Below are 12,679 nucleotides of genomic sequence, written 5' to 3'. Positions count from 1 at the left end.
CAGAGTTGGTGGCTATATTAGTCTGTTTTCACTCAGCTGTAAAGAGCTACCTGAGACTGGGTCATTTATAAAGAAAAGAGGTTTAATTGACTCACAGTTCTGCATGGCTGGGGAGGCCTCAGGAAACTTACAATCATGTGGGAAGGCAAAGGGGCAGCATGGCATGTCTTACATGGTGGCAGGAGAGAGAGAAAGAGAGGGGAAGTGCCACCCTTTTAAAACCATCAGGTCTGTGAGAACTCCCTCACTATCATGAGAACAGCATGGGAGAAACTGACTCCATGATCCAGTCACCTCCCACCAGGTCCCTTTCTCAACATTTGGGGATTACAATTCTAGATGAAATTTGAATGGGGACATAGAGCCAAACCGTATCAGTGGTGCTCACTTGTGGTCCCAGCTACCTTGACACTGAGATGGGACGATCGCTAGAGCCTGAAAGGTCAAGGCTACAGTGAGCCATGGTCACGCCCCTGCACTCCAGCCTGGGTGAGAGTGAGATACCATCTCAAAAAAAATAAATAAATAAAAAACAAAAATTAAAAATAAAACTAGATAAGATAAATGGCATATTTCATGAAATGATTTTTAATCTATTTCTTATGTAAAAATTAGAAAACGTATGCTTATATATAACATGATTTGCCAAAAAATGAGTCTTGCACAGGAGGGAATTAATATTTATGCTACTGTTGTGTTGTACTTAAAAAGTTTAAAGTTCTCCACTGAGAGTAAAGTAATAGATTTTTTAAATTGCGTATTAGATGGCGAGTAAACCTTGAACTTTACATATGAAATTTCTTTGATTTATCCTTTGTAATTTTATATATGAATGGTGGTGGAAAGTAATAGCATTTATCGTTTAAAATTTCAGAAACAGTCTGTTTTTATTCGTAACAGTATTTGTAATTACCGTGCTAGGATTTATAAAATTTATTCTCTTTGCTTTATGACATTAAAAAACTATATTTCAAAATATGTCAATTGAAGGCCTTGTATTATAGAGTAATATGCTAGGTTGGGAAAAATAAACATATTTGACCTCACTGAGGAAGTGTTTTAACAAAATGTAAATAAATGTTTTAAGTTATTATTACATATATTTCTTCATGTATTTTTTAATACTATTGTATGTCTTCATACTGCTTTCTGTATCATTATTCTCACTTGCTTCCCAGGCTGTCTTTTGTCATTTTTAATTGCTCCTTGGAAGCTGTTTAGGAATATAAGTCTTTGTTGGTCACTTCTGGAAATTTATTTTACCAAATTTAACCCAGTGTCTATTTGTGTTTTTCAATTTTTTCTCAAAGTGTCCTCTAACCTCAATTATTTATTGCAGGTTTGCTTCACTTTTAAGAGTGAGTACTACATATATTATTTTCATTTGGGGGAAAGACTGTGAGAGAAAAGGAGAGTTATCTACATAGGAGGAAAAAAATAATGTCTTTATTGATCATTTTTAAACTCAAAATTTAAGTATTTCTTAGAGAAATGAGAAAATTCATGTTTGAGACAATGTTGAAAGTTTAGAATGTGGGACACACATAGTAACCCAGAAACTTCCCATGTTAAAGTCTTCTAACTATGATCACTTGACAATAAAAGCTAAACTGTTTAAATCTAGCTTGACTTTTCTTTTTAATGGTGTTAAGTTTCAAGGATATATGTAAATATTTTTTCATCTTATTAAGTGAGGTATTTGCTTCCTTTGCCTTCACATGAGATAAGCTATAGTTGCTTCAGTTGGACATTTTCCTAAGGTGAACAGTTTGGGTTGAGTCCACACTAAGCTAATAAAATACTTAGACAAAAGATAATCTTTGATAAATGTATCAGTGAGTGATCAGAATATATAAATAGAAATATCGATTTTGAAAAACACAAGATAAAAATCAAATGGGAATTTTTACATATGCTAAAAAAATTAAAATAAAAACACTATATTCGTGTCTCTTCAGAAATCTTTTGTATTACTTCTCTTTTGTCACAAAACAAAAATTATTCAGCGCAAGTCTTAGATGTTAATGAAAGAAAAAACACATTCTTTATTTCTCCTGGTATTTTTCTTTTGGCTCTTTCTGAGAGACAGAGGATCTGCTATAATGCAAAATTTAAGGCCAAAAAAAAAAAAAAAAAAATGCCTGGAAGAAATGACATGGAGATGTAAGCCTCCTTTTCTTTCCCGCCAAACTGTATTTAGCATTGTTCCTGAATGAACAAAAACATTGCCTTACTCTTTGCTTTTTATAACACCAATAATGAACAATGTGACAAGAATATTCATATCTGGGGAGAAATAGGATGCAAGATTTTGAAAGTTCAAGTTGCTAAATTTTTTGAGCTCATTACATATATGCATAATTCTTAAATTAACATTTATTGGCTGATGATGTTTTGATTAGGAAAACTTATCAAGAACATTTGATTTTTTACTAAATTGTATATGTTCAGACACTCAAAATTCTTTGTTGGGGCTCTAGGAATACTCAGATCTGATCAAATTTTAGGAAATTTTATCATTCAGATTCGTTCACTAAAACTCATCAGTAACAAGTTCTGTATGTTTTGTTGTTATTTATGTTTATCCAAGCTGTTATGTAGAGCTCTTAAAAATGCTGTTTCTCCTTAAAATTAAGAATGACTATTTCTTCCTTCTTTTAGAAAGCTGAGGAGGAAATGTGGAGCTGATAGCTGCAAAACCAAATTAAACTAAAATAAAAAGTTTGGAGTTAGATGACTCCAAACTTTTCAGTCTGTTTTCTCTTCTTTATTACATGTATTGCCACTAGGAGCAAATAACTGATGCAGTTTCTGCCAGATAATAGCAATAATAAATGTGAAATGTGAATAATTTTTTAAATTATATCTAAAATCATCTACATCATTTAGCTATTGTGGATGTACAGGTAGTTTCTATTTGGGAGTGGGGCTAGGTAGCTCATCATTATAAAAACGGTATCCAAGCAAGGATCAGAACACCTGTGCTACTGCCATTGTAAACACTGGATGGCAATATACATGAAACTGATGAACATGAGAACAAAACAAAATAAAAAGTGTAATACGTTTTATCTATGCTCCGTGGGAAGTGGTAACCTGTGGCAATCAGTACACTCAACAAGCAGTCCCCGCGCATTAGAGGTGAATCAGACACTTGAACATCTGTCCACTTCGTGGAAGACATTTCATCTCAGAATACACGTACTAATAAACAACAGTTGGAGACAATTGTCTCTGACATTCAACATAATTCTGAGCTGAGGCTGAGAGAAGGAAGGGTGGAATTGTATTTCCTTTGGTAAAGCAAAAACAGCCGTTAAGTGCAGCCTCTTCTAAAAATCTGATATTTAAAGAGAATCATAAGACATCAAAATGTTCAATTTGGAATGAAGAGTGGCCGAAGTTACTGGAAAGCTCGTGCCTCCGTCTGCAAAATCACTGGCCAGGAAAGCAAAAACTTTTCCAACACCCAATTTTAATATTGTGCTAAAGCTATTGACTCTGTTAAACCTCTAGAGTTAAATATGATCCCCTCCCCACCCCCCACCTTTTCTCTCTTAGGTTAGTGTTTGGGGGACAAGGAGGGGGCTGGAGCTTGGCCCCAACCTCGGAATTGCTGCCAAGGGTTTGTAATACAATCTCTCCCCGTTTGAAGGGTAAATCAGTGTCAATTGCATTTGCTGTCCACCAGAAAAAGTAAGCATTTTACTTCCGCTCAGTCTATGAGGACTGATGAAATGTAGGAAATCTGTTTCTGGCAGGGAGAAAAAATCGTTTTCCCAAACAGCACTAAAAGGAGCCATCAGAGAAGTATGAAGAAGGGTAGTGCGGCTGTAGCTGCTGCCGCTGCCGCCAAGCTGGTGGGGTGCGGGGATCGGCTGCTGCAGGACCTGCGCCTGGAGGGGGCCGGCCCCGAGAAGCTGCAGGAGCCCAGCCCGGAGCCCAAGAGCCTCTGAGAGCCGCCAGCAGCCCAGCTCGGGACGCGGGGGTGAGCATGACTGGCTGGCCCAGTTCTGCGCCAACGCCGCCGCAGCGCGCGCGCTCTGCAGCCGGGGCTCACGGGAGCCCCTGCCTGTCTGCTGCACCCGGGGCGGCGGGGGAGGGGAGAGGTCATTAAAAAATAACCTCAGTAACGAGGCGGGGAAGAGTGAAGAGCGGCAGACAGTTGTACAGGCTTTTTCTCTAAGAGTGGGTATTCGCTGCAGGGGGTGACTTTCTGATTCCCTGGAAACAACCATGTGTTCCTTATCCCTATTGTGGAACACCCCAGATGACCGCAGCGCGTAAGCCCGCTGGGGTGGCTCTGCAAACCAGGGACAGAGTGAGGATTTTTAATGAACACATCGATTATAAATGTACACATATGCATTCGTGCACAAGAATATCTGTAATGCATGCTCAGCATTTCCTATTATGGGGGCGGCGGGCGGTGGGTGGGATGGAGCCAGAATGGTCTTCAAGAGCTGATCCTGAATGTTTTACTTCAGTCGTTGAGGCCAGAGTGGGAGGAAAGAGCACCACATGTGTGATCTGGGGTGATACTCACTGTTTGTGTCGGATAAGTTTGATGAAGTTAGGTTTTATGTGAATAAACAAACGCTAGCCGATATATATCAACACACTTTGGGAAGATTTTGCATGGTATTGTTCTTTTTGTTCGGTCCAAAGTTGAGACTGGAATCTGAAATTGTTTGGGGAACAAAGGAGGCAATTTTGGTTTGGAGACATTATTTACACTGGCAAAATTAAATTCTGTCAACTCAGTATGGTAAATTACCATTAACTTAGCCCAAACATCCAAAGAAGTTTCCATTGTCTTGAATGAAGAGGGAACAAAAGCGAGAGTTAACATATTCTATTTCTACATTCCAAAAACAATTGAGGTTGGGGGAGGGTTATTAATTATTTTCCCAGTTAACCTTTTTGAAACCACAGTCTTTACCTTCTCCATCTTCTTCATCTTCATCCTCTCACCTCTGTGATCTTCTTACAGTGAAGTGTTTGCAAAACGTTATTCTTATAAAATCATCTCCTCCAACCCTCTCCAACAAAGTAAGATCAATTGTGTATGGGAGTTCTTATGCCAAGGAAATAAGATCTGCTTGTGCACAGGAACATCCATTAGACATTCTAGTATTAAAATAAAGGCTCGGATAGGTTGGATGTGCCAGTCTGGCAGAGGAAGAACACCTTTCCTCCGCACTTATCCCCTGAGATTCACAGAGGCAAGGTAGATAACAAGCCCTGTGCTCATTGCTTCTTTACCCCAAACCTTAGCAGTGTGGACACTGATTAACTGCAGCTGGGGTCTGATTCGCCCAGCTTGACTTTGATATTGATCAATGAACTCCTTCTCAAGGAATGCTTTCCTCTAACTGCGGTGAAGGTGGTGGCTCTGGTGGTCCTCTCCAACATGGGTGTCTGGGTTTTGACTGCCTAAGAGAAGGTAAGGGACAGATGGATGAGGCATGGGACAGTGTGCCTTTGCAATGCACACTGGAGACTTTGCACGGGGCTGCCTGCGTGGTCCCTCACATAGAAAAGGTAGCTTGGATTTCAGCCTGAATGCTACTGCAGTTTGGGTTTATTTCATTACTTTACTGTTAAACACTATACTGTGGAGTTATGGACTGTGGTTTACTGGGAAATAAGTTCACATGGCAAAAAATTATTTCACCTGGTGCAAAAGGTCATGTGATTGCCCTGGAATTTTTTTAGCATCTTGGTTAGAAACTTCAGTTAAACCTCAAACTTTCAAGTATGGTGAAATATCTGGTCTTATATTAACCCTAAGTATGTTGTGTGTTACTTAAAAATCTTACTTCAAGACTGGAAGTCTGCACTGAAGACTCAGGGAAACTTTGGAAAGCTAAGTTACCTTGGTTGAAACGGCATGATGAGGCTATAACTGTTTACAGAGAGACTCCTGTTTAAAACTTCAGGGTATGTTGTGAGGTTAGTTTGGTATCTTTGTGGTTTTGATATTAAGGTCCAAACAGGATCCAACTGGTTCTTTAAACCTGAGCATCTAGGAAGGTTTCCACTCAATGTTTTTTGACTAGTAAAATGAACTGGAGTAAAAGTAGAAAATAATATATTGTCAAAATTAAGTAAGAGGCTTATGTAATTTTCTGTATTAAATGTTTTCAGGGTCAATACCATTAAAACTTTGCTAATTTTACTCCCTTATGTGAGACCATGTCATATACGTATATATATTTCCACAGAATGTAGAACCCTGCTGGTTCTTAACTACATTATAGCTACCTAAAACAGAAAGATTTATATTTAAACAACAGAAAAGAATTTTCTCATGAATTGAGGTTTACCTAATCAACTCAGATAAGATTTTGATGTAAATCCTTAAATATTCTAGTTGTTAATATTGTTAATAACTGTCAGATGGTTTTCTATTTTAATTATGTTCCAAGCTAATCTGGTAGGGGTTAAAAAAAACTATGCTAAATTGTTTGAAAGGATGGTTTAGTATGATTTTTTTTAAACTTTAAAATATCCCTAACAACATGAAAATATAGAAAAGCAATTCTCACTCAGTTTTTTTAAAGCATAATTTGAGAAGAAATTGTTATTTGTAACTATACCATCATTTCACCGAAGACAAATCAAGATGGGATTGTGGGATAAGAAAGAACTCTCTAAAAGGGAGTCAGCACTATACAAAATTAAGAATCACAAGAGATGAGTAGGATACTTTTAATAATTATGACTAAACAGTCTTGTTACTGTGGACAAAATATCCTCTTAGGCTACCAACCCCTTATTAATAACGGGGAGTTTGAATATATTGTTATTCTAAGGTTCCTTTGAATTAAAGATATTTATTATGGAATTAGATAAACTACCATTAAGTGTCATTTTGCTTTATGTTTAGTGCTTTTCAATTTGTGGATAAATTGCTCTACTGAACCTGAGGTGGAGGTACCATTACAAGGTCTGAAATTGCCTTCCTGTTGAAATTATGGACTTTATTTTCTGATTAGAACTTTATAGTAAGATTTTACATCCCTGGCATTGGTTGAAATTGTGTATTTTGTGAGATACTATTAACTACTCAAAATGAATCACAAGAGTAAAGAACTCACAATGATGAAAGAGACATCTAGAACTTTCCTGGGTAGTTTGTTCTTTGAGTTCAGCTAGAAAAATGGCATTTTCTCTTTCCAGATTTTGGAAGGGTATTCAGTTTGGAGCACTGTTTATTTTTAAAGGTAACGTGACTGACTGATAAACTATTTCCTCAGTGTTTGACACCTGTAACACATGAAACTGAACAGATGTAAGGACAAGTGCTGCAGATGAGAGCAAAGGTTACCTTTAGGGAGGAGACCTTTGACTGTGGGTTGATTAGGATTCGTTGTTTTCAATGTTCACAGTTGAGTCTGTGTGTGTGTAGACGGGGTGGCGGTAGTGATGTCCTCTCACACTTACTTTGAGAGGTATATAGCATTTCCCTATTAACTGATTAATCATCATCTTAGGGGTAGCATTCTTCTCAATATGAAGAAAACTTGAAATAATCCATTATCTGTTGTATCATTAATACATTTATTTGTTCTCCCTCTTGTCCTTTGTCTTTTCTTAATGATTTAGAGTTCTATAAAATATTCCTATTTTGTCACAGAATTGCTTTTCTTTTTGGGATAAGTCAATAGAAGTTTTATTTTGGCACATTTCTGATGGTGATCATTTCTATTTTGCTAATAAAAATATATTGAATATTAAATATATGCCAAGCATTGGCATAAATATTTAATCCTCACAATTATCTTTAAGGTTTTGGCCTCCCTTATATAGAGTAGAAAACACAGGTACAAAGAGGAAAATTCATATGACTAGAATAGAATAGCTACTAAATGGTTAGGTAGTGGAGCTATTATTTGATCCTGGACTTCTCATTCCAGTTCCAATATTCTATCCATTATTCAGGCTTCTAAGTGAAATCTCATAGCAGACAGAAGTGTATATCATTTCATTTTTTTGGCTTTTCAGTTGCTTTTCTATGTCATATCGCAATGCATTTTCTCTAACATGTCGGCACAGTCTAGAGATAAGCCAGAAATCATCTTGGTCATAGTCAAAGCACACCTCTAGGTGGCATGGAAGAATACTTTTTCTTCAGAGTCAAAACTGATGTCTTCAGTGGGATTCTGGGACAACAAACTAGACAGAGTCTTTAAACATGTGATATTTTACTTACAAAGTCATTTTTTTTTTCTTTTTCTCCTGGGCTATTTCAAGTCTCATCATATTCATAATTGTTATTCCAGAATCACTTCTACTATGGAAAGAAAGAAAAAATATATACACACACAGTCTTTGAAGGATTTAGTATTAAGTTTCTGCATGTTTTTCTCTTTAAGTTTTATTTTTCTGAATTCCTAGACCTAAGGGTTGGTTATCCATTTTAGGAAGACCCAGAAAGCTTGGAGGAGCCATAGAAGTATTTGAGTCGTTACTCTTCTTTTTAAAGTATTGACTTTGTTTAATAGTTACCAAAGTTACTTATCAAGCTTTTAAAATACTTGGACTATATATACTTTATTGGAAACATCATTCAGTGTTTAGGCACATTATACAAAAAGGTTTTTCTTTCTTCCTAACCTCACTGTTTTCTTCAAGTCTGGTGAATCATCAGTCACTTTATTTCCCACCTTTAAAAGTTACCCCTTGGCATCTCTTGTGGTTTTGAACACTTTTGAATGAATTAAAAAGAACTGAAATGATCTTTTTGTGTAGCTTGTTCTTTAGGATGTAATTCATCTGATCCATATTGACTAAACATTTCTTTAAAAAGTTATAAGATGGGTAAAATTCCATAGTGATCTTTTTATGGGAATAATATAAATTAATTTGACCTTTCTTCACCACAATATAATCATTGTAGTTGGAAACTACTTCACCAAGGGGTAAATTCTCCATACTCCAAATTTTGATCATGCTAGCTGAATCCATTTTCATGTTTCGTATTCATGGATTAGCCAAATCTAAATCCAAGACCTCCATGTATTGACTTTCAGCCAAACCGTTGAGTCATGTTAAGTTTGGCAGTGATTTGAAATGTGAAAAAAGGATCAGGAGAAATTGGATTGAGAATCTGAATTCTTTTAAAGGATCAGGAGAAATTGGATTGAGAATCTGAATTCTTTTAAGAAGGGACTTAAACAGAAGAGTCCTTATCTATGACAGTGACTTTAGGTTTCTACATATTTGACATAAGTCTAATTGTGTAACTTCTATTGCATGTTAATTACTCACTAAGCCTTCTTTCTCTCACCTCTGTCTTGTGGGAAAATGTAACTGTATTTTTGCTTTTTTTTTCACCACTAAACTTTTGACTGTATACAAAGTAGGAAAATAAAAATTGCCTAATTATTCTTATTGTTTTTACTTAATGTTCATCTCTAATTATTAGAAGGTAGTTTGAGTTAGTTTTCTGGCAAAACACAGGACAGAGTACATGAGAAATAAATGTGCCACTGTCAAGGAAAATAAAAACTTCACTGTTTAGAGGTTTTGAGGGAAAGGATTGTGTCCTTCTGGCTCATTGAAATTGTTACATGCCATTAGGCTTACTGTAAACTATCCCTTGATAAATTCTTTGCTGGACAATGAGCTTAAGAATCTGAGGTGTCTTCTTGCTTTTGTAGAGCAAAATAGGACTCTGATGCTTAAATGGAAGTTGCAGAGCACATAATAGGGTGTAGGTAAAGTTACTGAACGGCCACATCTCACTTTCAGGAAAGTAGTGGGAGAGATTGTGTCTTGAGAAGAAAGGCATTTTAGAGGTAACCCTTTTAAGATTTCAATTAGTTATTTCAGTATATGAATCTCGTGCTCATATGTATTACTTAAATGTTTCTGAGGCTAGCTGGCATATAGGAATCTTAACCAGCTACAGGGAGATGTTTTGTTTTTTCTGGGACTAGACATATATTTTTTTAAACTGGGGCAGAAAATGCTTTAGGTTTTTGGTGTTTAATCACAGAATTTGGAGAAAACTTTAGGACTGTATATGGATAATGTCATTATTAACTATGAAATAATAAAAAGTGGTGATGTTCTGATTCCCCTAATGACAATCTAACAACATATAGCAAGGTATATTAAAAGCAGTTCACATTTATAATGGTTGAATTTATATATATATATATATATGAACATATATATGATGTTTTCAGAGAAAATTTATGGCATTTTTTTGAAAAAATTACTCGAGAGTAATTTAATTATAAATGAAATTGTACTTTTAAATAGTGTACTTATGATACCTTTTAGGTACTTACTCATGCTCCCAACAGTCTTTTCTATCGCTACAGCAAAATATTTGGGAGATGCTCCCATTTTGCATTTTTCTAAACACCAGTGTCTTATTTTTTCTTCAAAAGCAATATTTAAAAGAAATTAACTTATGTTAAGTGAATTAGAGTTTGAGGTTACCTGGAAAGGAATACTATGTAGAGTTTCAAATGATAAAACCAAAAGGAGAATGTATAACTTATTGGTAACTTTAAAATGCCATAAATACTGGAATATCACTGAAAACCCCATGATACCATATAAACATTACTTCTTGCCTATTGTAAATATTTTCATTTTCATTGTCATGCAGTCATACTGCATCTGGTTATTTCATAAGCATATTTATATACAGAGTAGAATCCTACATGTTGTTAAACATTATGACTATTATATTAACTGCTTCATTAGTTCTTCTGTAGTCTTACATCCTATAAATAATGCATACAAAAGTGCTATAGTCTGTCTGGGCATGGTGGCTCACGCCTGTAATCCCAGCATTTTGGGAGGCCGAGGTAGGTGTATCACTTGAGGTCAGGAGTTCAAGACCAGCCTGGCCAACATGATGAAGCCCCATCTCCACTAAAAAATACAAAACAAACAAACAAATAAACCAAAATGCTATATTCAAGGCCAACTATATATTCAAATACCTTTTCTACAACCCAAGTAGGGGATTGCACTATTTCACAATATGGTCAGGTTAATGAAAGCATCCTTGTTTTTATAGGTGTAAGATATTTAAGTACTTCTACTCTAAAGATAATTTCAAACAAAACCCTGCATGTAAAACAAATACAGTGGTAAGATAAAAAGCAAGAAAGAGAAAGAGATTATTGTAGCGATAGCAGAGGACAAACAAACACCTCTGGCAGCATTTGTTAGAACTATGGTGCAGTTCTTGGGTTATCATCAATATGGGTTCTTAACTATTCCGTTTTGTAAAAATGTGTCATTACAGGAAGGGTAGTGGTCTTGGGAATACGAAGACTCAGGTTCAAGACTAGTTCTGTTATGACCTAGCCATATGATCTTGGTGTAGTCACTTATCCTCTCTCTCTCTCTTTCTTTCTTTCTTTTTTTTTTTTGGTTCCTTTGACTGCAAGAGAGAAGTGTGGTAGAGAGTCTTTGGGTGTACCTCTTCCCCCGCTTTTTACCCAGTTCTCTAAATTGTGAGTCCATGATTGCTTGGCCGTCTCCAAAAAGGAAGTGATTTGCTTAACATTTTAGGCTACAATATTAAAGGTAATGATCATGTGTTTACAGTGAGTTGTACAAATGCTGTTATTGCTAGTGTTCAGTTCATAAAATTTGGTGAAAATCTATGGTTTTAAATAGTAGCCAAACAATAGGAGCTAACAAACTGGACACTAACATTTTACCATTTTTTTGTGTTTCAATAAATGGAATTTCTTGCTTAGAAGCTGGCTCTTTCCAAGTATATTGTTTCATACAAACTTGGAGCTTCTTGTTTGATTTTCTATTTGACCTTTGATTACTGCTGTTTTCCTGCTAAGTGGTTGGCCAAAAGTGAGAGGGCCAGTACAGATAAAGCAAATAGTGTTTCATGGGGTTTAATAATTAGCAAACTGATCTGTCATCAAAAAACTCATAGATCCAGTTCATTATAATGTCATGATGACAACATTTTAGTGAGAGAAGTGTGTATAAAAAGCAATTGCTCTTTTGTTTCCAAAACAGGTATTACAAGTGGATAAATAATGTGCACTGCTCTGAGCCCAAAGGTACGCAGTGGACCTGGCCTCTCTGATATGCATCAGTATAGCCAATGGCTAGCCAGCAGACATGAAGCTAATTTGCTACCAATGAAAGAAGATCTGGCCTTGTGGTTAACCAATCTATTAGGTAAGGTTATAAGATCTCATTTTGTGATCAAAGATAACAGTTTTTGTTTTATTTTTCCTCCTGTAGTGTCCTTCACCTAAGCATGTGATAGCACCTTGGAAAGAAAGACTTTTACTATTTGGCATTTGCACTGGGGAAACCTGAGGCAGGTGGAAAATTTTAATGAATTTCTCACCGTCTGTCACATTAACTGTGCTTAGTAATTCCAATATGATGCACTCAAATGTGGAAATATGTGGTCAGATTGCTTATTTTATCTATATGCTGGTCTGATTTATTTTTGGCTTTTCTTTCATGCAACTGACCAATTTGACCTATTCTTTTGACATTGTACACAGGCCACAGTGTCTGTAAAATCTGGCTTCTAAATCTGGATTTCTTTGCCCTACTTTTACAGCACACCTTCTAAAACTGCTGAATACTCAAACTCAGGAACAAAATCATATATCCTTTTTCCAAATGAGCTGACTGGAATCATCTAACCCTGAACTAAAAT

At 36.1% G+C, this 12,679-nt stretch overlaps 1 protein-coding gene across 2 annotated transcripts in view; it reads left to right on the top strand.

Annotated features, from left to right (window-relative positions):
* Positions 1–3,618: 3,618 nt before the first annotated feature.
* GAS2 (growth arrest specific 2) overlaps positions 3,619–12,679 on the top strand; it is a 141,862-nt gene continuing 132,801 nt past the window's right edge. Inside the window, exons 1-2 of one of the 2 annotated variants that reach the window (XM_008004061.3) lie at positions 3,619–3,988; positions 12,019–12,183. In XM_008004061.3, the coding sequence (XP_008002252.1) occupies positions 12,039–12,183 (145 nt within the window). In that variant the 5' untranslated portion in view covers positions 3,619–3,988; positions 12,019–12,038. Of the gene's footprint in view, positions 3,989–5,199; positions 5,447–12,018; positions 12,184–12,679 lie in introns of those variants that run through there. The other variant, XM_008004071.3, reaches the window with a different exon arrangement.

This window comes from Chlorocebus sabaeus, chromosome 1, assembly GCF_047675955.1.
Source record: "Chlorocebus sabaeus isolate Y175 chromosome 1, mChlSab1.0.hap1, whole genome shotgun sequence".
In the NCBI taxonomy this organism is placed as follows: domain Eukaryota; kingdom Metazoa; phylum Chordata; class Mammalia; order Primates; family Cercopithecidae; genus Chlorocebus; species Chlorocebus sabaeus.
Note: the sequence above shows the minus strand (reverse complement) of the source record. Positions and strands in the feature narration are given on the sequence as shown.